This window comes from Eschrichtius robustus, chromosome 8 (assembly GCF_028021215.1).
Source record: "Eschrichtius robustus isolate mEscRob2 chromosome 8, mEscRob2.pri, whole genome shotgun sequence".
NCBI classification, from domain to species: domain Eukaryota; kingdom Metazoa; phylum Chordata; class Mammalia; order Artiodactyla; family Eschrichtiidae; genus Eschrichtius; species Eschrichtius robustus.
The window spans coordinates 88447550-88475213 of record NC_090831.1 but is presented as its reverse complement, the minus strand read 5'-3'; the positions used below and the strand labels follow the sequence as shown (position 1 = coordinate 88475213).

Genomic DNA, 27664 nt, shown 5'->3' with positions numbered 1-27664 from the left:
GTCAAGTTCAGCTTGCACATCTGTGTTTTTTTTGGGGGGGGTCAGCTCAGTGTTTTTTAAAACATTGGTATATAAGGATGCTCTTCTGTTTCCTCTCCCGGATGTCATATACTCAGTAGCTTTACAGAGAGGTTGCTGCTTGCAGCTGAAGGTATTTGAGTGTGTAACGACTGCCCTAGTGTCCCATCATTTTCTGGCTACAATACCTTAAATGGAGGCCTAAAGACCTGGATTGAGTAATCCAAATCTTTATATACCTAGTTTGCTATCAAGAAGAAATAGCCACCATTGAAAAATTCATTCAATATTTTGAATTTTTTATTTCATTCTGAGAATCTCAAAGTACCAGAATGTGTGTGTACCTCATCCTTATCTGAAGTAAGCATTTTCAAACTGTTCTGAGGAATACTGCATGAGAAAAAGATGGCCATATAAGGTAGAAAACACAAACTGTTATATTCACCACATGTAGTATCGTAATAAAGGCTTAGAAGAGTCTTGTTTAACTTTGTTTAATCCAAACACATTTGGCCATGGGACCCTTTTAAAAATAATATCTCATCAACCACTTTTCCAAAAAAAAAAAAAAAAAACCAGTTTGGAAAACACTGGCTTAAAGAAAAGGACTATGTGATCTCCTAGGGGTTATTCAGTATTTGGGGGATGAAGAGGGTCAGAGTTCTAGATATTAGAATTTACTAAAAATGAGAGGAATGAAGAGAGGGTTGGGATTGAATAGAGGTCAAATCAATTACCTTAAATACTACATACAGTCATTTGGGAAACAGACTATAAAATACATTCATAGTTTCTCTTTTTCTCTCTCTCTTCCCCCGCCCCTTTTACTCTCTGTCTCTATCTCTGATTTCATCCTCACACCAACCCTGTGAGGTAAGTAGCACAAAGATTTTCATCTCCACTTTGCCACTGAAGAAACTAAACCTGAGAAAGGTAAAATGGCATACCTAAGATCACACAGTAAAAGGTAGGGCACCAACGTAAAACCAGATCTTTTGACTTCTAGTCTTTCCACGGTATCACCCAGACTCATATCGTATTAGTGTCCCTACTGTATATAGTTTTTCACTGAGTGAAAACTGCATTTGAAAAGGGAAATAGGTTTTTAGCACATGACTGTGAAGTGGCTTGTGATTGATGGTCAGATTTCCAAATTGCTAAACAGCAAACAGAATCAGCAAGTAAACCAAAAGTAGATTACTAAACAGTGTTGAGATTTTTCAGAAAGTTTGTTATATCATACAAGACAATGCTGTAAGTTTTATATCAAGATTTTTCCTTTTCTGAATTAGTGGTTTAAATATTACACTGTGCTGTTTGATTACTATTGCTTTTTTAAATGATGGCTTTATGAGGATATAATTCACATGCCATGTAGTTCACCCATCTAAAGTGTACAGTTAAGTGATTGTCAATATATTTAGGATTATGCAATCATTACCGCTATCAAATTTGAGGAATTTCATCATCCCCAAAAGGAAACCCTGTATTCATTACAAGTGACTCACCCCCAGCCCCACCCCTTTCCAGCCCTAGACAACCATCAATCTATTGATACTTTCTCTCTCTATGGATTTTTCTGTTCTGGACATTTCATATAAATGGAGTCATACGATATGTGGTGCATTGTGACTAGCTTCTTTTACTTAACATGTTTTCAAGATTAATCCATATAGTAGCATGTATCAGTGCTTTTTATTGTTGAATAATATTCCATGTATGTATATTTTAGATTTTATTTATCCATTCACCAGTTGATAGACATTTGGGTTGTTTCCACTTTTTGGCTATTATGAACAATGCTGCTATGAACATTTGTGTACAGATTTTTGTGTGGACATGTTTTTAGGTATCTTGGGTATATACCTAGTAGTAGATCATGTGGTAGTTGGTCATATGGTAGGAGATCATAGATCATATAGTAGTGGGTCATATGGGAATTCTGTGTCTAACCTTTTGAGGAAGACTCTTTTCCAAAGTGACTGCATCATTTTACATTCCCACCAGCCATATATGAGTTCCAGTTTCTCCACATTGTTACCAACTCTTTTTTTTTTTTTTTTGTCAACTCTTGTTTTTATAGCCAGTCTAGTGGGTATGAAGTGGTATCTCGTGGTTTTGACTTGCATTTCTCTGATGACTAATGATGTTGAGCATCTTTTCATGTGCTTATTGGCCATTTGTATATCTTCTTTGGAAAACTATTTGGATCTTTTGCCCATATTTTAATTGGATTATTTGTGTTTTTATTATTGAGTTGGAGTTCTCTATATATTTTAGATATATCACTTTTCAGATATGAAATTTGCAAACATTTTCTCCTGTGGGTTGTCTTTTCACTTTCTTGATGGTGTCCTTTGAAGCATAAAAGTTTTTAATTTGGATGAAATCCAACATATCTATTTTGTTATTTGTACTTTTGGTGTACAAATGTAGGAAAGCACTGCCTAATCCAAGGTCATGAAAATGTATGCCTCTGCTTTCTTCTACAAGTTCTATAGCTTTAGCTCTTACATTTAGGTCTTTGATCCATTTTCAGTTAATTTTTTGTATATGATATGTGGTAGGGGTCCAATTTTATTCTTTTATTTGTATCCAGTTGTCCCAGCACCATTTATTGAAAATAATTTGATTACTCTTCTTGTTTTAATAGAAGAAAATAAGAATGATTCAAAATCATGAGCTGGCAGTAACATTGTGAAGAATGCTGATGTTCTGTTTTGTGTAGCATTATGTATGACATCCAGATCTGGAGAGAGATAAGACCATTTCATTCACACTGAACAACTGCTCATTTTGCATTTATTTCCTCTGTGCTTCAGGTTTGAGTTCTCTGAAAATCAACTTGTTTTGATGCCTGTAAGATATACAAAGCTTTAAAATATTATTCTCTTATAAAGAGGAAGGATTTAGGAATGATTGATTTGTGAGCAGAGATAATATATTGATTCATAATTTAGCAAAAATGTGTAATCTTTTTGGTCCAGTGTTTTTAAAAAGGTAAAAGTATGTTTGGTAGCCTGTTTCAATCCATTTTCAGCAAGAAACATTATCCCACCTGATAACTGTTCTTATGGAACTCAAAAGTAGATTATATTATACGATTTTCTAACATAGTGATGGAGGAGTTGGCTTAGTAGGAAAATGGAAAAGTGCAAAGTCAGATTCATGCAGACTAGGGATCTAAGACCTGGACAGTAGGATAGGTATATATTAAGATGTTCTGGTTCCAGGAGTTTTAAAACTGATTAGTGAAACTGTTATGTTGCATTGCTTACTGTTTATATTTGTTATTCTTAGAAATGGAAGGAAGCAGAGAATATATTTGATGTTGATGGATAAATTGGGGCTAGATTTCCACATGGATGAGGGAAGTAGCTGCTTGCTCAAGTAGACCTCAAGAATGTGAGCCATACCAGTTCTGTCTACCAGCGATCTGCTCTGCCTAAAAATCTACCATAGAAGATATTTTTTGAATTTTTAAATATTTTCATGTGTTTCCTTTTTAAATACAAATACTCTGGAGAAGGGATATCAATGACTAACTGACAAGTGGGAGAAGGTAACTCGATAGTGAAAAGAAAGGCCTGGAGATTCCAAAGTAGAGGGTACTTAAACAGTTTTATATTTTCCAGTTGTAAAAGAAATATGTGTTTAGTGCAGAAACTTAGAAAAGTATGGAGAAGAGAATAATTATTATAATTCCACCACCTCTAGGTCACGACTTTTAACATTTTAGTGCGTTTTCCCTGCTGTGTATAAAATAGATAACTAACAAGGACCTACTGTATAGCACAGGGAACTATACTCAATATTTTGTAATAACCTATAAGGGAAAAGAATCTGAAAAAAAAATAGATATGTATGTGTAACTGAATCACTCTGCTGTACACCAGAAACTAACACAACATTGTAAATCAATGGTACTTGAAGAAAAAAAAAAAGGAAAATACATTTTAGTGTGTTTTCCGTGTTCCATTCCTAATGTTCATGGTTGAGTTAGCATACTTTTGTTTACATGTCTATATTTTTTCATGCCGTTAAAAGCTGTCAGTGTTTCTTTTTTGTCAGCATTATTTTAACTGACTGCATATATTTCATGCAATGGGTATACAGTAATTCGATTAAGTTAAATCTTTAGGTTGTTCCTCTTGTGCTTTTAAATTTCATGGAAATAGTTTTGGTAGTTGTCCACTCCAGGAGAGTTTCTTGCATAGATTCTGTTGGAAGGAGGCTAGTCAGTAAGCTGTGCAGTGGAGGCACCTGCTATAATAGGCCTGCCCCAGCATTAGAGTCAAAGGAGGAGGACCACAGCTGAACCAGTTATATGGGAATTGTTCGTTCCTTCCTCCCAGCCATCAATATACTGAAGGGGAAGAGAGGCCGTGAAAATAGGGGAAAGATGAGAAGGAATCAAATCACTGATTATGCCTTCCTTTCCCAGTGAAGGTTCTTTAGGCCTCAGGCCAGGCCCTGCCTAGGGGAGGGGAAAGAGCTTTAATTGGATATGTGATTTATGTTTTAAATTGGGTTAAATTAACTTGAAGTGGACTTTTTTTTTCTTTTAATACTTGAACGTTTTTGGAAGTTAAATTGGTTGAGGTTTATTTGAAGATAGGGAAGGGATATGCTGGATGGCAAATTGAAAATGATGATTGGGGAATTCCCTGGAGGTCAGTTGTTGGGACTCTGGGCTTTCACTGCCAAGGGCCCGGCTTCGATCCCTGGTCAGGGAACTAGGATCCCGCAAGCTGCAAGGCACGGCCAAAAAAAAAAAGTGATGATTGGAGAAAAATAATCAAGCTGCTGCTTGTTTGAATCTCCCACCAAGTAATATTGGGAGATGTAGTTTTCTGATTAACTTAAATGATGATATTAATGGAGAAGAGAGATTTGACATAAAATTTATTGCCTCTTAAAAGTGTTAACCATGCGGAGGTGTGTGAAAGCTTGATTCTTAAAGTGATACAGATATTGATTCTGTGAGCTCTAGGGGGAGAGGATGAACTCTTTTTTCCTGTAAAAAGACAAACAAAAACTTGTAAGGAGATGTGGGTCAAAGGGTACCAACTTTCAGTTATAAACTGAATAAGTTCTGGGTATCTAATATATAGCGTGATGATTATAGGTAATAATATTATATTGTATACTTGAAATTTGCTAAGATCTTAGATGTTCCCACCACATTAAAAAAATGTAACTATATGAGGTGATGGATTTGTAAATTAACTTGATTGTAGTAATCATTTCATAGTGTATACATATATTAAGTCATCGCATTGTACACCTTAGACACATGATTGTAGAACCTAAATATATACAATTTTTATTTGTCAATCATACCTCAGTGAAGCTGGAAAAAATGACTTTTTCCTTTGCATATTGTAAACAATTTTGAAAACTTCTGTAGAGTGCAAATAATTAAACATCAGTGCAACACATTATCCCTTCTCAAACATGAACATGTAGCCTTTTGGTATATCCTTCCAGGCTTCCTTGTGCCTTTTTAAAATTGCTTATTGCCTTTTTTTTCCCCCCAAAATTGAGATCATACTTGTAAAGTTTTTGTGGCCTGCAAGAGGTTGCATAAGGAAGCAGAAATTGTTGTAACACAAAAATGTTCACTGATGAAGTAACCACTGAACATTCCTGACTTCTCTCTTAAAACTTGAATTTATTCACCTCTCCAACCACTGTCTCTCTTTCTGTGCTGGGGTCTATTTAATGCAGATGGATTGGGAAGTCAGTGAAGGATACTGGAGATCTGTGTGGTCTCTGACAAATTTGTCTAGGTTGGACCAGTTGAAAAACTAATAAAGAAAAATATCTAGAGATGACAACAGGATGGGCACTTCAGTGAAGAATGACTGTACATGACATATTAAGATAAGCTTTTGGGAACATCCATGTAGCTCTCATGAAGGATTGCTGCCATGATGGTGCCATGTAAGTCATGCAATGAAAAATGATGTGCTGTTGCATATCATTTTGATAGAAAAATTACATCCCCCCCAAAAAAAACTCCCACTATTTTTATTCATTCTTTGATTATCTAATAATTAGTTGATAGGTATAAAGGTTGCCTCAGTGTTGTTAAACTGCCAAGGTAATTTTTTTTAATCTTATATTTATAGGGTACTTTTTCAGGATAAATTTCCAATCAAATCTTTGTTCCCTATTATCAGTATGAATGAATACTTATTATGAGTGTAAATACTTAATAGCCTTCTACTAAGTACCATTTATTGATGATAACAAGGGTCACCTGTATTTAAGTTTTTCTAAAGTCTCTAGACTGTTATAATAAATAGTAACCAGATAACCATATTTTCCTACTGAGTAAGCATATGCTAGAAAAGCTAGTTTTATCCTAAGTTAAGTACGTACTTTTAAAAACCTATACGCACAAGTTATAATAAAAAATTTCTTTAACTTTTTTTAGGTCTAAATATAAGTTCAGTATAGAAGGTACCACTTCTGTCTCTTATGGAATTAAGGCAAAATTTCTCAGATTCTTCTAACTCTGATATATTGATGACTAGTGAGTGACCATTAGACTGGTGTATGCAAATACCTTATTAGCTAATCTGCTAAATGGGCTCTTAATTATGTGCTAATTTGTTCTTTTAATTATGCTAGTTGTCATATAAATAAATTAGCCTCTGGGATATTTGCTGTGTTCCCATTCTCTGAGATCCTTCTGGCTTTCTACTGTGCACATGAATCACCTGGGGAATCTTGTTAAAATGCAGATTCTGATTCAGTATGCATGTAGCTTGGAGGCAGGCAAAATTCCAAATTTGAAGCCAGCCTCCAGGACAATGCCAGTGCCAATGCTGCTGGCTTTTCGACCACATTTTGAATATCAAGGCTTTTTTTTTTTTTAACATCTTTATTGGAGTATAATTGCTTTACAATGGTGTGTTAGTTTCTGCTTTATAACAAAGTGAATCAGTTATTAACAGCAACTTTGGGAACGCAAGCCAGGCAAACTTGTTGAAGCCATTTCTTGTTATGATAACTTTATGATTCACGCCTAGTTTATTAGTAATATATATTTTTCCTGTGGGGATATATATATTTACTTGTAGCACATGAGTTTTGCTGTAGTTTTTGTGTTGGGCATGTCATCTACAGTGGTATTTATAAAGAATGGTAACATACTGATGATGATGATGTAATAATTGACATGTATTGACTACTTATGTCTGACACTGTGCTTTACAAAGGTTGGCTAAATTTTCTCAGCAAAACCATGCAGTAGACATTATTGTTGTTATCCCCATTTACTAATGAGGAGGCTTGGTAACAAGTTTAGTGACTTGCCCAGAGTCACACAACCAGAAGGTGGCAGAGCCAGGATGTCAGCTCAGGTAGTCTGACTCTAGAGCTTGTACTTTTAATCTCTTTACTAGTCTGACAACAGCTAGAAAGCATAGGCTTAATATAATATCAGGTATCTGAATTTTCTAGCTTCTGTCACCATTCACATAAGATATATTTGAATTTTCTAACTTTTTCCCAAAAGACCTTTGAATAGCATTTTCCATCCTAATGTTTTCCTTTTTTTGTGGCTTTCCCATAGATACTGATGATCTGTGATTTGTTACCAGTTTTTTTAGTCTTCCTTTTTGTATATTTGTACTTAAAGAAAAAGATCTCAACTTTCATATTCTTTTGATATGAAAATTTATGAAGAATGAAAAGTAGATAGTACCCTGCCCAGAATGAAAGATAAAAGTGTCTTTAGTAATGTTGAGACTATGTGTTTCTGCCAAAGAGTAGTAGCCCAGGAAAACATCAGGTTCTATAGGATCATCACAGAAGAATGGTTGATTCTTCTGTGTGTTCTTAAAAATTGGGAATTTTTTTCTTTATCCAAATGGTAATTATATTCTAGTAATTAGTCTGGAGACATACCTTATGAGTTCTCCTGCAAAACCACCAGATGGTCTTAGAGAAGCCAAGAGAAACTGAGAACTCTGCCTTAGCTTCTCAGCCTGTTAGATGTTGACAGTTGTGCAGTGCTTGAGCCTTTATCCCGTGTTAAGAAGTAAGTACGTACACAGGTGTTTGTAAAAATTTATGAAAATGAGTGAAAGCTGTTTAGGATTAGAAAAATATGTTACCGTAGCTGCAATTTAATTTGGAAATCAGTAAACACAGAACAGGTCACGATAAATAAGAATATAACTAGCTCATTACTCATGTCAGAGTAATAGGAGGCTGTTTACTTTCATTATCTCTGTTTCTTTTACAGTCCATCAATATTATGGAACTGACTTTACAAAAGTATGGAAGCTATGAAAAATTTGAACAGGCCACTGGTGGTAGCCTGCTATCTAAAACTCGAATCTGGAGTCATGTTAGGAAATACATGATGAAAGAAGGCTGCATGGGTGAGGTATGAATCATGAGTGAGCATGACAAGTTGACTGAGCATTTTAACTCTCAGTCACTGCCATGTGTTTGTTTTTTCTGCAGGTTTTGTTTTCCCAACACTATTTTACTCATTAAATAAGTCACCCAGATTTCTTACTAAATACAAGTCTAAGTCATTGTTGCATTGAATTGTTAATGTTCAGTTTTTTTCTGTTTTTCCTTTTTTCTTACTACCATTTTTGTATAGCTTGTAGGATTATGTGAATTGGCTTATGAAAATTATTAATGAAGAGATTTGGCACAGTGACTTCTCTTATTAATGTCCAGTTCCTAGTGTTCAGTCTCAAAATAAGCTTTGGCCCAGCAGTGACCAGGACTCTGGCTCCTGTACCTTCCTTTGCATTATTCCAGCCCGGGGACTATATTTGAGAGCACTGCAGAGGCACAATTTCAGTTCTCTGTGTCTTCCTCAGCACAGCTGTCTACTTTTCTTTCAATCCAGTAAAGGTTTTTGAGTTCCCAAAGGCTCAAAATTGCAAGGGTCTGCATTTCATCTTCTTGGTTTCTGGGAGATTCAAGATGGTGTAAACAAAAGAAAAAGGTGTTAATTTATGGGTCCATTGTTTTCCGTGAAAACTTTCTCCCCCTGCCTTCTACATTTTGTCTTTTATATATGTGTATATATATATATGTATTTTAACTCTTGCTCCTTAGATTGTAGTTCATCTCACTGAGGACCTGCTTTCCCGAGCTTCCATGACAGTAGTAAATGGATGTCCAACACTGACCATCAATGTTTGCACTGCACGTGAGCATTGGCTGGAAGGAATGCTGAGGCATGAAATAGGTAGGGGGCAACCCTTCTCCATTTATTCAGTTGTAATAGCAGAAATTACTTCAAGGACTTGTTCGTTTATAATGCAGTTTTTCTTAGTAATATTTGGCAAAAAGTAACGAAATTGTTAGGTGTCACTTGAACTAAAGCTAAGATATTAATGTCTCATTTCAAATTAGATTTTTTAGGGTACTGTATAGCTAGCTGTATTAAGCTTGGAGAGTCATTTAACTCCTCTGGATTTCAGTTCCCCCATCTTCAACTGAGGGAATTGAATTAAGTGATCTCTAAGATTCTTTTCAAATATCAAGTCTATAATTCGACTCTTAAAAAGAAAGTAAATTGCTGTAAAAGTTATACCTCTTCTAATGAGACATGTAATCCTTCTGAAGGCTGTGTACTCCTTCAAACCAAAGGGCATTAGTGTCAGATCATTTTCTACTTTGTTTTGATTTGTAGGTACACATCAATTTGGTTTTAGAACTGTTGGTAGAATCTTTTTTTGGAGAAGAATTAAAATAAGAATGGCATTTCTTACTTTTCATGTGCCTTTTTCTTCTCCATAGGCACACATTATTTTCGAGGTATTAACAACCTTCAGCAGCCATGGAACAGTTGGACTGGCCGTAAAAAACATGAGCTAAAGCCAAACAATCCCACAGAGGAAGGACTGGCAAGTATTCACAGTGTCCTGTTTAGAAGAGACCCCTTTTTATGGAGGGCTGCCCTCCTCTACTACACTGTTTATCGAGCCAGCCACATGTCTTTTTGTGAATTATTCAAAGATATTGGAAAGTTTGTCAAGGACCCCAATACAAGATGGGATTATTGTGTACGAGCCAAGAGGGGATGGACTGATACCTCCCAACCAGGTGTGTGTCCCTTGACAGTAGATTTTCTGATTTATTGCATAATTGTCTTTTTTTTTAATTTTTGAATTTTATTTTATAAAACAGAATTTTATTTCCTAAAAAAGCAGGTTCTCACTAGTTATCCATGTTTCACATATTAGCGTATATATGTCAATCCCAATCTCCCAATTCATCACACCACCACCACCACCCTCCCGCTGCTTTCCCTCCCTGGTATCCATACATCTGTTCTCTACATCTGTGTCTCAATTTCTGCCCTGCAGACCGGTTCGTTTCTACTATTTTTCTAAGTTCCACATATATGCGTTAATATACGATATTTGTTTATCTCTTTCTTACTTCACTCTGTATGACAGTCCCTAGATTGATCCACGTCTCTACAAATGACCCAATTTCATTCCTTACTATGGCTGAGTAATATTCCATTGTATATATGTACCACATTTTCTTTATCCATTTGTCTGTCGATGGGCATTTAGGTTGCTTCCATGACCGGGCTATTGTAAATAGTGCTGCAGTGAACATTGGGGTGCATGTGTCTTTTTGAATTATGGTTTTCTCTGGGTATATGCCCAGTAGTGGGATTGCTGGGTCATATGGTAACTCTATTTTTAGTTTTTTAAGGAACTTCCATACTGTTCTCCATAGTGGCTGTATCAATTTACATTCCCACCAACAGCGCAAGAGGGTTCCCTTTTCTCCACACCCTCTCCAGCATATGTTGTTTGTAGATTTTCTGATGATGCCCATTCTAACTGGTGTGAGGTGATACCTCATTGTAGTTTTGATTTGCATTTTCTCTAAAAATTACTGATCTTGAGCAGCTTTTCATGTGCTTCTTTGCCATCTGAATGTCTTCTTTGGAGAAATGTCTATTTAGGTCTTCTGCCCATTTTTGGATTGGGTTGTTTGTTTTTTTAATATTGAGCTGCGTGAGCTGCTTGTAAATTTTGGAGATCAATTCTTTGTCAGTTACTTCATTTGCAAATATTTTCTCCCATTGTGAGGGTTGTCTTTTTGTCTTCTTTATGGTTTCCTTTGCTGTGCTAATGCTTTTAAGTTTCATTAGGTCCCATTTGTTTATTTTTGTTTTTATTTCCATTACCCTAGGAGCTGGATCAAAAAGGATCTTGCTGTGATTTATGTCAAAGAGTGTTCTTCCTATGTTTTCCTCTAAGAGTTTTATAGTGTCTGGTCTTACGTTTAGGTCTCTAATCCATTATGAGTTTACTTTTGTGTATAGTGTTAGGGAGTGTTCTGATTTCATTCTTTTACATGTAGCTGTCCAGTTTTCCCAGCACCACTTATTGAAGAGGCTGTCTTTTCTCCATTGTATATCCTTACCTCCTTTGTCATAGATTAGTTGACCATATGTGTGTGGGTTTATCTCTGGGCTTTCTATGCTGTTCTATTGATCTATATTTCTGTTTTTGTGCCAGTACCACACTGTCTTGATTACTGTAGCTTTGTAGTATAGTCTGAAGTCTGGGAGCCTGATTCCTCCAGCTCCATTTTTCTTTCTCAAGATTGCTTTGGCTACTTGGGGTCTTTTGTGTTTCCATACGACTTGTGAAATTTTTTGTTCTACTTCTGTGAAAAATGCCATTGGTAGTTTGATAGGGATTTAATTGAATCTGTAGATTGCTTTGGGTAGTATAGTCATTTTCACAATGTTGATTCTCCAATCCAAGAATACGATATATCTCTCCATCTGTTTGTATCAACTTTAATTTCTTTCATCAGTGTCTTACAGTTTTCTGCATACAGGTCTTTTGTCTCCTTAGGTAGGTTTATTCCTAGGAATTTTATTCTTTTTGTTGCAATGGTAAACGGGAGTGTTTTCTTAATTTCTCTTTCAGATTTTTCATCATTAGTGTATAGGAATGCAAGAGATTTCTGTGCATTAATTTTGTATCCTGCTACTTTACCAAATTCATTGATTAGCTCTAGTAGTTTTCTGGTGGTATCTTTAGGATTCTCTATGTATAGTATCATGTCATCTACAAACAGTGACAGTTTTACTTCTTCTTTTCCAATTTGGTTTCCTTTTATTTCTTTTTCTCCTCTGATTGCCGTGGCTAGGACTTCGAAAACTGTGTTGAATAATAGTGGTGAGAGTGGACATCCTTGTCTTGTTCCTGATCTTAGTGGAAATGGTTTCAGTTTTTCACCATTGAGAATGATGTTGGCTGTGGGTTTGTCGTATATGGCCTTTATTATGTTGAGGTAGGTTCCCTCTCTGCCCACTTTCTGGAGAGTTTTTTATCATAATTGGATGTTGAATTTTGTCAGAAGCTTTTTCTGCATCTATTGAGATGATCATATGGTTTTTATTTTTCAATTTGTTAATATGGTGTATTACATTGATTGATTTGCGTATATTGAAGAATCCTTGCATCCCTGGGATAAATATCACTTGATCATGGTGTATGATCCTTTTAATGTGTTATTGGATTCTGTTTGCTAGTATTTTGTTGAGGATTTTTGCATTTATATTCATCAGTGATATTGGTCTGTAGTTTTCTTTCTTTGTGACATCTTTGTCTCGTTTTGGTATCAGGGTGATGGTGGCCTCGTAGAATGTGTTTGGGAGTGTTCCTCCCTCTGCTATATTTTGGAAGAGTTTGAGAAGGATAGGTGTTAGCTCTTCTCTAAATGTTTGATAGAATTCGCCAGTGAAGCCATCTGGTCCTGGGCTTTTGTTTGTTGGAAGATTTTTAATCACAGTCTCAATTTCAGTGCTTGTGACTGGTCTGTTTATATTTTCTATTTCTTCCTGGTTCAGTCTTGGAAGGTTGTGCTTTTCTAAGAATTTGTCCATTTCTTCCAGGTTGTCCATTTTACTGGCATAGAGTTGCTTGTAGTAATCTCTCATGATCCTCTGTATTTCTGCAGTGTCAGTTGTTACTTCTCCTTTTTCATTTCTATTTCTATTGATTTGAGTCTTCTCCCTTTTTTTCTTGATGAGTCTGGCTAATGGTTTATCAATTTTGTTTATCTTCTCAAAGAAGCAGCTTTTAGTTTTATTGATCTTTGCTATTGTTTTCTTTGTTTCTATTTCATATATTTTGGCTCTGATCTTTATGATTTCTTTCCTTCTACTAACTTTGGGTTTTGTTTGTACTTCTTTCTCCAGTTCCTTTAGGTGTAAGGTTAGATTGTTTATTTGAGACTTTTCTTATTTCTTGAGGTAGGCTTGTATTGCTATAAACTTCCCTCTTAGAACTGCTTTTGCTGAATCCCATAGGTTTTGGATCATCGTGTTTTCATTGTCATTTGTCTCTAGGTATGTTTTGATTTCCTCTTTGATTTTTTCAGTGATCTCTTGGTTATTTAGTAACGTATTGTTTAGCCTCCATGTGTTTGTGTTGTTTATGGTTTTTTCCCTATAATTGATTTCTAATCTCATAGCATTGTGGTCAGAAAAGATACTTGATATGATTTCAGTTTTCTTAAATTTACTGAGGCTTGATTTGTGACCCAAGATGTGATCTATCCTGGAGAATGTTCCGTGCGCACTTGAGAAGAAAGTGTAATCTGCTGTTTTTGGATGGAATGTACTATAAATATCAATTAAATCTATCTAGCCTGTTGTGTCATTTAAACCTTGTGTTTCCTTATTAATTTTCTGTTTGGATGATCTGTCCATTGGTGTAAGTGAGGTGTTAAAGTCCCCCACTATTATTGTGTTATTGTCAATTTCCTCTTCTGTAGCTGTTAGCAGTTGCCTTATGTATTGAGGTGCTCCTGTGTTGGTGTTTATATTATAAACATATAATATAAACAATTATATGTTTATAATTGTTATATCTTCTTCTTGGATTGATCCCTTGATCATTATGTAGTGTCCTTCCTTGTCTCTTGTACCATTCTTTATTTTAAAGTCTATTTTATCTGGTATGAGTATTGCTACTCAAGCTTTCTTTTGATTTCCATTTGCATGGAATATTTTTCCATCCCCTCACTTTAAGCCTGTATGTGTCCCTAGGTATGAAGTGGGTCTCTTGGAGACAGCATATAAATGGGTATTGGTTTTGTATCCATTCAGCGAGCTTGTGTCTTTTGGTTGGAGCATTTAATCCATTCACGTTTAAGGTAATTATTGATATGTATGTTCCTATGACCATTTTCTTAATTGTTTTGTGTTTGTTATTGTAGGTCCTTTTCTTCTCTTGTGTTTCCCACTTAGAGAAATTCCTTTAGCATTTGTTGTAGAGCTGGTTTGGTGGTGCTGAATTCTCTTAGCTTTTGCTTGTCTGTAAAGCTTTTGATTTCTCCATCGAATCTGAATGAGATCCTTGCCTGGTAGAGTAATCTTGGTTGTAGGTTCTTCCCTTTCGTCACTTTAAATATATCGTGCCACTCCCTTCTGGTTTGTAGAGTTTCTACTGAGAAATCAGCTGTTAACCTTATGGGAGTTCCCTTGTATGTTATTTGTCGTTTTTCCCTTGATGGTTTCAGTAATTTTTGTTTGTCTTTAATTTTTTCCAGTTTGATTACTGTGTGTCTCAGCATGTTTCTCCTTGGGTTTATCCTGTATGGGACTGTCTGCACTTCCTGGGTTTAGGTAGCTATGTCCTTTCCCATATTAAGGAATTTTTCAACTATAATCTCTTCAAATATTTTCTCGCGTCCTTTCTCTCTCTCTCCTGCTTCTGGGACCCTATAATGTGAATGTTGTTGCATTTAATGTTGTCCCAGAGGTCTCTTAGGCTGTCTTCATTTCTCTTCAATCTTTTTTCTTTATTCTCTTCCACAGCAGTGAATTCCACCATTCCGTCTTCCAGGTCACTTATCCGTTCTTCTGCCTCAGTTATTCTGCTATTGATTCCTTCTAGTGTATTTTTCATTTCAGTTATTGTATTGTTCATCTCTGTTTGTTTGTTCTTTAATTCTTCTAGGTGTTTTTTCTTTAATTCTTCTAGGTCTTTGTTAAATGTTTCTTACTTCTTCTCGATCTTTGCCTCCATTCTTTTACCAAGGTCCTGGATTATCTTCACTATCATTATTCTGAATTCTTTTTCTGAAAGGTTGCCAATCTCCAGTTCATTTAGTTGTTTTTCTGGGGTTTTATCTTGTTCCTTCATCTGGGACATAGCCCTCTGCCTTTTTATCTTGTCTATCTTTCTGTGAATGTGGTTTTTTTCCAAAGGCTGCAGGATTGTAGTTCTTCTTGCTTCTGCTGTCTGCCCTCTGGTGGATGAGGCTATCTAGGAGGCTTGTGCAAGTTTCCTGATGGGAGTGACTGGTGATGGGTAGAGCTGGGTGTTGCTCTGGTAGGCAGAGCTCAGTAAAACTTTAATCCACTTGTCTGCTGATGGGTGGGGCTGGGTTCCCTCCCTGTTGGTTGTTTGGCCTGTGGCAACCCAACTCTGGAGCCTACCCGGGTTCTTTGGTGGGGCTAATGGCAGACTCTGGGAGGGCTCACGCCAAGGAGTACTTCCCAGAACTTCCGCTGCCAGTGTCCTTGTCCTCACAGTGAGACAAAGCCACCCCCCACCTCTGCAGGAGACCCTCCAACACTGGCACGTAGGTCTGGATCAGTCTCTTTTGGGGTCACTGCTCCTTCCCCTGTGTCCTGATGCGCACCCTACTTTGTGTGTGCCCTTCAAGAGTGGAGTCTTTGTTTCCCCCAGTCCTGTCGAAGTCCTGCAATCAAATCCTGCTGGCCTTCGAAGTCTGATTCTCTAGGAATTTCTCTTCCCGTTGCTGGACCCCCAGGTTGAGAAGCCTGACGTGGGGCTCAGAACCTTCACTCCAGTGGGTGGACTTCTGTGGTATAAGTGTTCTCCAGTTTGTGAGTCACCCACTCAGCAGTTATGGGATTTGATTTTATTGTGATTGTGCCCCTCGTACTGTCTCATTGTGGCTTCTCCTTTGTCTTTGGATGTGGGGTATCTTTTTTGGTGAGTTCCAGTGTCTTCCTGTCGATGATTGTTCAGCAGTTAGTTGACTCTCAGGCTGACTTTCACTAACCCCTTCCTTAGGCACCAAGGGCAGGGCTTATTTACAGGCTTAGGAAAGGCGTCCCTTGTGTCTTCTGAGAACAGAGTTCAAACTTGCAGTTGGCAACCTGCTTTTAAGCCTAAGTCTCGCTTTGCTCTTATCTTCCATCCATTTCTTCATGTCCTCCAGGTGCTGACTCAGCGGCGGCTGTGCGCACTCGCTCTGGCCGGGGCTCACGATCCCCGCTCTCCGTTTGGCTCCTGCAGGAGCCGGGTTCGGCTGCGGTGGGCACAGTGCAAGTGGGTGGCTCCGTGCCCGGCTCACTGGCTGCGGGACTGGGTAATTGTCTATTGATTTTGGATATATCCTAATCTTCCCATCAGAGAATCCACTCAACTATGAAAAATTAAACCTTTGTTACTTGAGGTCAGTTCTAGTTTTCCCAAACCACATTTTGTTAGCATTGTTTTTCCCATCTCATTTTGAAAATTTTCAAACCTACAGAAATAGGGAAATAATGAAAGAATTAACACTTTTATACCCTTCCTCTGGATTCACCGATTGTTAATATTTTGCCATTTTTGCTTTCTCTCTTCCTCTTTGACTTTAAAAACAGCTTTATTGAGATATATAATTCACATGACATATAATTCACCCATTTAAAATGTACAGTTCAGTGATTTTTATAATATTTGTGGAGTTGCGCAGCCAACACCACTGTCTAATTCCAGAACGTTTCATCACCCAAAAAGAAACTTGTACCCATTAGCAGTCATTACCTATTCTCTCTCCCCATTGCTCCTAGTGATAAATAACCATTAATCTGCTTTTATTAGTTTTGCCTCTTTTGAACATTTCATATAAATGAAATCATATAATATGTGATCCTTTGTGGCTGGCTTCTTTTACTTAGCATAATATTTATTTATTTATTTATTTTTACTTAGCATAATATTTTTAAAGTTCGTTCATATTGTAGCATGTATCAGTATATCAATCCTTTTTATTGCTGAATAATAATCCAGTGCATGGATATGACACCTTTTATTTATCCTTTCACCAGTTAATGGGCATTTGGGTTGTTTCCACTTTTTAGCTGTTATGAATAATGCTATTTTGAGCCTTTATTCATAAGTTTATGCTGGTAATTCTCTTGAGTATATGCTTAGGAGTAGAATTTTGGGGTTATATGGTAATTCTGTGCTCAGCCTTTTGAGGAACTGCCACGTTTCCAAAGTGAATGCACCATTTTACATTCCCACTGCAGTGTATGACGATTTCTATTTCTCCAAATCCTCACCAACACCTACTGTTTTCATTTTTTAAATTAATATTGTAACCATCCCTAGTGGGTGTGTAGTGGTTAACTCACTGTGGTTTAGATTTGCATTTTCCTGGTGACTAGTGATGTTGAGCATCTTTTCATGTGATTATTGGCTATTTATGTATTTTCTTTGGAGAACTGTCTGTTTAGATCATTTACCCATTTTTAATTGGTTTGCTTTTTATTATTGAGGTGTTAAGAGTTTTTTGTATATTCTAGATAAAAATCTCTTGTCAAATAATCATTTACAAATATTTTCTACTACTCTGTTGTCTTTTCACTTTCTTGATGCTATTCTCTGTGACTTTTTAAAAGCAAGTTGTACACTTGGCATTTCATTCCTTAAAAAATTGAGCATGCATCTCCTAAGACTAAAAACGTTCTCTTCTACTTAAAACAGTATCGCTATCACACTTAAGAAAGTGAGTGGTAATTCAGCAATATCAACTACCCCATATACGGTATTTAAATTTCCCCAACTGTTCCAAAAATGTCTTTATAGATGTTAAAAAAAAAAAAAAAAATCTAGGTCCAGTCAGGGTTCATGAATTAGTTTTGGTGGCAATGTCCCTTTAGCCACTTTTAATAGGGAGAGATCTTGAACACTGTTTTTTTTTGTTTCTCATCATACTGTTTTTTTGTTTTTTAAAAAGTTTTTTAATATTTATTTTATATTGGAGTATAGTTGATTAACAATGTTGTGTTAGTTTCAGGTATACAGTGAAGTGCTTCAGTTATGCGAAGTTCTTTACCCATTTAGTTACTACAGAATTTGACCACAGTTCCCTTGGCTATACAGTAGGTCCTTGTTGGTTATTTATTTTCATTATTGTAGTGTATATATATCAGTCCCAAACTGCTAGTTTATCCCTGCCCCCTACCATTCCCCTTTGTTAACCATAAGTTTGTATTCTAAGTCTGTGAATCTGTTTCTGTTTTGGAAATAACTTTATTTGTATCATTTTCTTGATTCTCCATATAGCGATATCAGAAGATATTTGTCTTTCTCTGTCTGACTGACTTCACTAAGTATGATAATCTCCAGGTCCATTCATGTTGCTGCCAGTGGCATTATTTCATCCTTTTTAATGGCTGAGTAATATTCCATTGATCATATTTACCACATCTTCTTTATCCACTCTTCTGTTGATGGATATTTAGGTTGCTTCCATGTCTTGGTTACTGTAAGCAGTGCGGCAATGAACATTGGGGTGCGTGTATCCTTTCAAACCATGGTTTTTGCCAGATATGTGCCCAGGAGTGGCATTGCTGGATCATATGGTAGCTCTATTTTTCATTTTTTTAAGGAACTTCCATATTTTTCTCCATAGTGGCTGTACCAATTTACATTCCCACCTACAGTCTAGGAGGGTTCTCTTCTCAACACCCTCTTCAGCATTTATTGTTTGTAGATTTTTTTTTTCAGGTTCTATTCAGCTCTTTTATTTTACATATACAGGAAGTCGAGTTCTGGATCCCATGTTTGTACATTTTTGATGATGGCCATTCTGACTGGTGTGAGGTGATATCTAATTGTAGTTTTGATTTGCATTTATCTAATAATTAGCAAAGTTGAGCGTCTCTCCATGTGCCTTGTGGCCATCTGTCTGTCTTTGGAGAAATGTCTGTTTTGGTCTTCTGCCCATTTTTTGATTGGGTTGTTTGCTTTTTATGATATTGATGTTCATGAGCTGTTTGTAAACTTTGGAGATTAATCCCTTGTTGGACGCATCATTTGCCAGTATTTTCTCCCATTGTGTGGGTTGTCTTTCCTTTTGTTTATGATTTCCTCTGCTGTGCAAAAGCTTTTGAGTTTCATTAGGTCCCTTTTTTTTTTTTTGTACTACTATATTTATGTATTTTTTACATCTTATTGGAGTATAATTGCTTTACAGTGTTGTTAGTTTCTGCTGTATAACAAAGTGAATCCGCTGTATGTATACATACATCCCCATAATACCTCCCTCTTGAGCCTCCCTCCCACCCTCCCTATCCCACCCTCCCTATCCCACCCCTTTAGGTGGTCAGAAAGCACTGAGTGGATCTCCCTGTGCAATGCAGCTGCTTCCCAGTAGTTATCTATTTTACATTTGGTAGTATATATATACTACTCTCTCACTTCGCTCCAGCTTGCCCTTCCCCCCCGCCTGTGTCCTCACGTCCATTCTCTGCCTCTGCGTCTTTATTCCTGTCCTGCCCCTAGGTTCTTCAGAACCATTTTTTTTTTATTCCATATATATGTGTTAGCATACGGTATTTGTTTTTCTCTTTCTGACTTACTTCAGTCTGTGTGACAGACTCTAGGTCCATCCACCTTACTACAAATAACTCAATTTTGTTTCTTTTTATTTTTATTAATTTCTTTATTTATTTAATTCTTGAATTTTATTTTATTTATTTTTTTATACAGCACGTTCTTACTAGTGATCAGTTTTATACACATCAGTGTATACATGTCAATCCCAGTCTCACAATTCATCACACCACCACCCCCAACCCCCCGGCCGCTTTCCCCCCTTGGTGTCCATACGTTTGTTCTCTACATCTGTGTCTCAATTTCTGCCCCGCAAACCGGTTCATCTGTACCATTTTTCTAGCTTCCACATATATGCGTTAATATACGATATTTGTTTTTCTCTTTCTGACTTACTTCACTCTGTATAACAGTCTCTAGATCCATCCACCTCTCAACAAATGACCCAATTTCGTTCCTTTGTATGGCTGAGTAATATTCCATTGTATATATGTACCACCATATCTTCTTTATCCATTCGTCTGTTGATGTGCATTTAGGTTGCTTCCATGACCTGGCTGTTGTAAATAGTGCTGCAATGAACATTGGGGTGCATGTGTCTTTTTGAATTATGGTTTTCTCTGGGTATATGCCCAGTAGTGGGATTGCTGGGTCGTATGGTAATTCTATGTTTAGTTTTTTAAGGAACCTCCATACTGTTCTCCGTAGTGGCTGTATCAATTTACATTCCCACCAACAGTGCAAGAGGGTTCCCTTTTCTCCACACCCTCTCCAGCATTTGTTGTTTGTAGATTTTCTGATGATGCCCATTCTAACTGGTGTGAGGTGATACCTCATTGTAGTTTTGACTTGCGTTTCTCTAATAATTAGGGATGTTGAGCAGGTTTTCATGTGCTTCTTGGCCATCTGTATGTCTTCTTTGGAGAAATGTCTATTTAGGTCTTCTGCCCATTTTGGGACTGGGTTGTTTGTTTTTTTAATATTGAGCTGCATGAGTTTATATATTTTGGAGATTAATCCTTTGTCCGTTGATCCATTCGCAAATATTTTCTCCCTTTCTGAGAGTTGTCTTTTTGTCTTGATTGTAGTTTCCTTTGCTGTACAAAAGCTTTTAACTTTCATTAGGTCCCATTTGTTTATTTTTGTTTTTATTTCCATTACTCTAGGAGCTGGATCAAAAAAGATTTTGCTGTGATTTATGTCAGAGCGTTCCTATGTTTTCCTCTAAGAGTTTTATAGTGTCTGGTCTTACATTTAGGTCTCGAATCCATTTTGAGTTTATTTTTGTGTATGGTGTTAGGGAGTGTTCTAATTTCATTCTTTTAAATGTAGCTGTCCAGTTTTCCCAGCACCACTTATTGAAGAGGCTGTCTTTTCTCCATTGTATATTCTAGCCTCCTTTATCAAAAATAAGGTGACCATATGTACATGGGTTTATCTCTGGGCTTTCTGTCTTGTTCCATTGATCTATATTTCTGTTTTTGTGCCAGTACCATACTGTCTTGATTACTGTAGCTTTGTAGTATAGTCTGAAGTCAGGGAGCCTGATTCCTCCAGCTCCGTTTTTCTTTCTCAAGATTGCTTTGGCTATTCACGTCTTCTGTGTTTCCATACCAATTGTAAAATTTTTTGTTCTAGTTCTGTGAAAAATGCCATTGGTAGTTTGATAGGGATTTAATTGAATCTGTAGACTGCTTTGGGTAGTATAGCCATTTTCACAGTGTTGAGTATTCCGATCCAAGAACATGGTATATCGCTCCATCTGTTTGTATCATCTTTGATTTCTTTCATCAGTGTCTTATAGTTTTCTGCGTACAGGTCTTTTGTCTCCTTAGGTAGGTTTATTCCTAGGTATTCTATTCTTTTTGTTGCAGTGCTAAATGGGAGTGTTTCCTTAATTTCTCTTTCAGATTTTTCATCATTAGTGTATAGGAATGCAAGAGATTTCTGTGCATTAATTTTGTGTCCTACTTTACCAAATTCATTGATTAGCTCTAGTAGTTTTCTGGTAGCATCTTTAGGATTCTCTATGTATAGTATCATGTCATCTGCAAACAGTGACAGTTTTACTTCTTCTTTTCCAAATTGGATTCCTTTTATTTCTTTTTCTTATTGCTGTGGCTAAAACTTCCAAAACTATGTTGAATAATGGTGGTGAGAGTGGGCACCCTTCTCTTGTTCCTGATCTTACAGGAAATGCTTTCAGTTTTTCACCATTGAGAATGATGTTGGCTGTGGGTTTGTCGTATATGGCCTTTATTATGTTGAGGTAGGTTCCCTCTATCCCCACTTTCTGGAGGGTTTCTATCTTGTTTAATGTATCATTTAAAAGTTGTGTTTCCTTATTTATTTGCATTTTGGATGATCTCTTCATTGGTGAAAGTGGGGTGTTAAAGTCCCCTACTATGATTGTGTTACTGTCAATTTCCTCTTTTATGGCTGTTAGCATTTGCCTTATGTATTGAGGTGCTCCTATGTTGGGTGAATAAATATTTACAATTGCTGTACCTTCTTCTTGGATTGATCCCTTGATCATTATGTAGTGTCCTTCTTTGCCTTGTAATAGTCTTTACTTTAAAGTCTATTTTGTCTGATATGAGAATTGGTACTCCAGCTTTCTTTTGATTTCCATTTGCATGGAATATCTTTTTCCATCCCCTCACTTTCAGTCTGTATGTGACCCTAGGTCTGAAGTGGGTATCTTGTAGACAGCATATATACGGGTCTTGTTTTTGTATCTGTTGCGCCAGTGTGTGTCTTTTATTTGGAGCATTTAATCCGTTTACATTTAAGGCAATTATCAATATGTATGTTCCTGTTACCATTTTCTTAGTTGTTCAGTTGTTTTTATAGGTCTTTTCCTTCTCTTCTGTTTCCTGCCTAGAGAAGTACCTTTAGCATTTGTTGTAAAGCTCGTTTGGTGGTGGTGAATTCTCTTAACTTTTGTTTGTCTGTAAAGGTTTTAATTTCTCCGTCGAATCTGAATGATATCCTTGCTGGGTAGAGTAATCTTGGTTGTAGGTTTTTCCCTTTCATCACTTTAAATATGTCCTGCCAGTCCCTTCTGGCTTGCAGAGTTTCTGCTGAAAGATCTGCTGTTAACCTTATGGGGATTCCCTTGTATGTTATTTGTTGCTTTTCCCTTGCTCCTTTTAATATTTTTTCTTTGTGTTTAATTTTTGGTAGTTTGATTAATATGTGTCTTGGTGTGTTTCTCCTTGGATTTATCCTGTATGGGACTCTCTGCGCTTCCTGGACTTGATTATTTCCTTTCCCATGTTAGGGAAGTTTTCAACTATAATCTCTTCAAATATTTTCTCTGACTTTTTCTTTTTCTCTGCTTCTCTGGGTCCCCTGTAATTTGAATGTTGGAGCATTTAATGTTGTCCCAGAGGTCTCTGAGACCGTCCACAATTCTTTTCATTCTTTTTTCTTTTATCTGCTCTGCAGCAGTTATTTCCACTATTCTATCTTCCAGGTCACTTATCCATTCTTCTGCCTCAGTTATTCTGCTGTTGATTCCTTCTAGAGTATTTTTAATTTCATTTATTGTGTTGCTCATCTTTTGTTTGCTCTTTAGTTCTTCTAGGTCCTTGTTAAACGTTTCTTGTATTTTCTCCATTCTATTTCTGAGATTTTTGGATCATCTTTACTATCATTTCTCTGAATTCTTTTTCAGGTAGACTGCCTATTTCTTCTTCATTTGTTAGGTCTGGTGTGTTTTTACCTTGCTCCTTCATCTGCTGTGTGTTTTTCTGTCTTCTCATTTTGTTTAACTTACTGTGTTTGGGGTCTCCTTTTCACAGGCTTCAGGTTCATAGTTCCTCTTATTTCTGGTGTCTGCCCCCAGTGGGTGAGGTTGGTTCAGTGGCTTATGTAGGCTTCCTGGTTGGAGGGCCTGGTGCCTGTGTTCTAGAAGATGGGGCTGGATCTTGACCCTCTGGTGGGCAGGGCCACATCCAGTGGTGTGTTTTGGGGTGTCTGTGAACTTAGTATGACGTTAGGCAGCCTCTCTGCTAATGGGTGGGGTTGTTTTCCTGTCTTGCTAGTTGTTTGGCATGGGGCATCCAGCACTGGAGCTTGCTGGCCGTGAGTGGAACTGGGTCTTAATGTTGAGATGGAGATCTCTGGGAGAGCTCTCTCTGATTAATATTACATGGGGCTGGAAGGTCTCTGGTGGCTCAACGTCCTGGACTCAGCTCTCTCACCTCAGGGGCTCAGGCCTGACGCCCAGCCAGAGCGCCAACACTGCCAGCTGCTTGGCTCAGAAGAAAAGGAAGAAAAAAAAAACGTACAGAACTCCAAGACAAATGGTAAAAGCAAAGCTAAACAGACAAAATCACACAAACATACACACACACTCACAAAAGAAGAAAGAAAGAAAAAGGAAGAGAGCAACCGAACCAATAAACAAACACACAAATAAAAGCAATCACTAAAAAGTAAACTAACATAAAAGTAAAACCAAAAACAGATCAAATGGAGAAAGCAAACCCCAGGTCCACAGTTGCCCCCAAAGTCCACCGCCTCAATTTTGGGAACACTCATTGTCTATTCAGATATTCCAGGGTTTACCAAGCTGACTGGGGTGATTGAGTCTGCTGCTCCTGAGGCTGCACCTCAGGAGAAAGTTCCCTTTCTCTTCTTTGCACAGCTCCGAGGTTCAGTTTGGTTTTGGCCTTGACTCTGGGTGTAGGCTGCCCTCAGGCGTCTGTTCCCTGCCCAGACGGGAGCAGGTTAGAGCAGCGGCTTATTAGAGGTCTTCTGCTCACTCAGGTTGGGGAGAGGGAGGGGTACAGTAGTCACAATTGGAATTCAGGGCGTGCCTGTGGTGGTACAGGCTGGCATGACATTGCAGCAGCCTGAGGTGTGCCGTGTGTTCTCCTGGGGAAGTTGGCCCTGGATCGTGGGACCCTGGCAGTGGCATTCTGCACAGGCTCTCGGGAGGGTGTGGGTAGTAACCTACACTTGCACACAGGATCCTTAGTGGCAGCGGCAGCAGCGGTAGCGGTCCATGCCCACCTCTGGCATCCATGATAATAGCTGCAGCTCACTCCCATCTCTGGAGCTCGCTTAGGCAGTGCTCTGTCATCTGAGGGCACACAGAGCAGGAAGACCCTCTTCTCACACACCCCGAGACAATGGTCTCTTGCCTCTTAGGCAGTTCCAGACTTTTTCCCAGACTCCCTCACGGCTAGCTGTGGTGCACTAGCCCCCTTCAGGCTGTCTTCACACAGCCAACCCCAGTCCTCTCCGTGGGGTCTGACCTCCGAAGCCCGAGCCTCAGCTCCCAGCCCCCACCCGCCCTGGCCGGTGAGCAGAGAAGCCTCTCAGGCTAGTGAGTGGTAGTTGGCACTGATCCTCTGTGTGGGGATATCTCTGCTTTGCCCTCTGCACCCCTGTTACCTCAGTCTTCTCTGTGGCTCCGAAGCTCTACCCCGACTTCCCTGCCAGTGAGGGCGCTTCCTAGTGTGTGGAAACTTTTCCTCCTTCACAGCTCCCTGCCAGAGGTGCAGGTCCCATCCCTATTCTTTTGTCTCTGTTTTTTCTTTTTTCTTTTGCCCTACCCAGGTACATGGGGATTTTCTTGCCTTTTGGGAAGTCTGAGGTCTTCTGCCGGCATTCAGTAGGTGTTCTACAGGAGGTGTTCCACGTGTAGATGTATTTTCGACGTATTTGTGGGGAGGAAGGAAATGTCCATGTCTTACTCTTCCGCCATCTTGAAGGTCTCCCCCATTTTTAATTTTTATTTTAAACTCGAGTATAGTTGATTAACAGTGTTGTGTTAGTTTCAGGTGTACATCAAACCAATTCAGTTATACCTATACCTGTATGTATTGTTTCTCCAAATCTTTTCCCATTTATGTTACTGGAGAATATTGAGCAGAAATCCCTGTGTTATACAGTAGGTCCTTGTTGGTTATCTATTTTCATTATTGTAGTATGTATATGTCAATCCCAAACTACCAATTTATCCCTGCCCTCCACCTTTCCCTTTTGGTAACTCTATGTGTGTATTCTAAGTCTTTGAGTCTGTTTCTGTTTTGTAAATATGTTCATTTGTATCATTTTTTAAAAATTCTGCATATAAGTGATATCAGATGATATTTGTCTTTCTCTGTCTGACTTGCTTCACTTAGCACAATAATCTCCAGGTCCATTCATGTTGCTGCCAATGGCATTATTTCATTCTTTTTAATGGCTAAGTAATATTCCATTGGACATACGTACAACATCTTCTTTATCCACTCTTCTGTCAGTGGACATTTAGGTTCCTTCCATGTCTTGGTTATTGTAAACAGTGCTGCAGTGAACACTGGGTGCCTGTATCCTTTCAAACCATGGTTTTCGCCAGATATATGCCAAACAGTGGGATTGCTGTATCATATGGTAGCTTTTATTAGTTTTTTGAGGAACCTCCGTACTGTTCTTCATAGTGGCTATACCAATTTACATTCCCACCAACAAGTAGGAGGGTTCCCTTTTCTCTACACCCGCTCCAGCATTCATTGTTGGTAGACTCTTTGATGATGGCCATTCTGTCTGGTGTGAGGTGATATCTCACTGTAGTTTTGATTTGCATTTCTCTAATAGTTAGTGATGTTGAGCCTCTCTCTATGTGCCTGTTTGCCATCTGTATGTCTTCTTTGGTGAAATGTCTATTTAGTTTTTTTTTTTATTGGAGTATAGTTGCTTTACAATGTTGTGTTAGTTTCTGCTGACAACAAAGTGAATCAGTTATACGTATACATATATCCACTCTTTTTTAGATTTCCTTTCCATTTAGGTCACCACAGATCATTGAGTACAGTTCCCTGTGCTATACAGTAGGTTCTCATTAGTTATCTGTTTTATACATAGTAGTGTATATATGTCAATCCCAATCTCCCAATTCGTCCCACCCACCCCCTTTCCCCCTTGGTAACCATAAGTTCTCTACATCTGTGACTCTATTTTTGCTTTGTAAATAAGTTCATATGTACGATTTTTCTAGATTCCACATGTAAGCAGTATTATACAATATTTGTTTTTCTCTTTCTCACTTACTTCACTCTGTATGACAATCTCTGGGTCCATCCATGTCTCAGCAGATGGCACTGTTTCGTTCCTTTTTATGGCTGAGTACTATTCCATTGTGTATATGTACCACATCTTTATCCGTTCCTGTGTTGATGGACATTTAGGTTGTTTCCATGTCCTGGCTATTGTAAATAGTGCTGCAATGAACATCAGGATGCATGCATCCTTTCAAATTATGGTTTTCTCCTGATACATGCCTAGGAGTGGGATTGCTGGGTCATGTGGTAGCTCTGTTTTTAGTTTTTTAAGGAACCTCCATACTGTTCTCCCCACTGGCTGTACCAATTTACATTCCCACCAACAGTGTAGGAGGGTTCCCTTTTCTCCACACCCTCTCCAGTATTTATTGATTATAGATTTTTTGATGATGACCATTCTGACTGGTGTGAGGTGATACCTCATTGTAGTTTTGGTTTGCATTTCTCTGATAATTAGTGATGTTGAGCATCTTTTCATATGTTTGTTGGCCATCTGTATGTCTTCTTTAGTGAAATGTCTATTTAGGTCTTCCGCCCATTTTTTGATTGGGTTGTTTGTTTGTTTTGATATTGTGCTGCATGAACTGTTTGTAAATTTTGGAGATTAATCACTTGTCAGTCAAATCATTTGGCAAATCTTTCCTTTCATTGTGTGGGTTGCCTTTCCTTTTGTTTGTGGGTTCCTCTGCTGCACAAGAGCCTTTGAGTTTCATTAGGTCCCATTTGTTTTTTTATTTTTATTTTAAATTGGAGTATAGTTGGTTAACAATGTTGTCTTATTTTCAGGTGTACAGCAAAGTGATTCAGTTGTACATATACATGTATCTATTGTTTCTCAAGTTCTTTTCACATATAGGTTATTAGAGAATATTAAGCAGAGTTCCCTATGCTATGCAGTAGGTCCTTCTTGGTTATCTATTTTCAATAGAATAGCGTGTATATTTCAATCCCAAACTCACAATTTATCCCTGACCT

General features: G+C 37.7%; 1 protein-coding gene across 4 annotated transcripts in view; it reads left to right on the top strand.

Annotated features, from left to right (window-relative positions):
- The window catches only part of MATCAP2 (microtubule associated tyrosine carboxypeptidase 2), a 94412-nt gene that overhangs the window by 40260 nt on the left and 26488 nt on the right, over positions 1-27664 (top strand). For 3 of the 4 annotated variants that reach the window (XM_068550046.1, XM_068550045.1, XM_068550043.1), the window contains 4 exons: positions 8279-8422; positions 9115-9247; positions 9802-10107; positions 16243-16392. In XM_068550046.1, the coding sequence (XP_068406147.1) occupies positions 8279-8422; positions 9115-9247; positions 9802-10107; positions 16243-16392 (733 nt within the window). The remainder of the gene's footprint in view (positions 1-8278; positions 8423-9114; positions 9248-9801; positions 10108-16242; positions 16393-27664) is intronic. The other variant, XM_068550044.1, reaches the window with a different exon arrangement.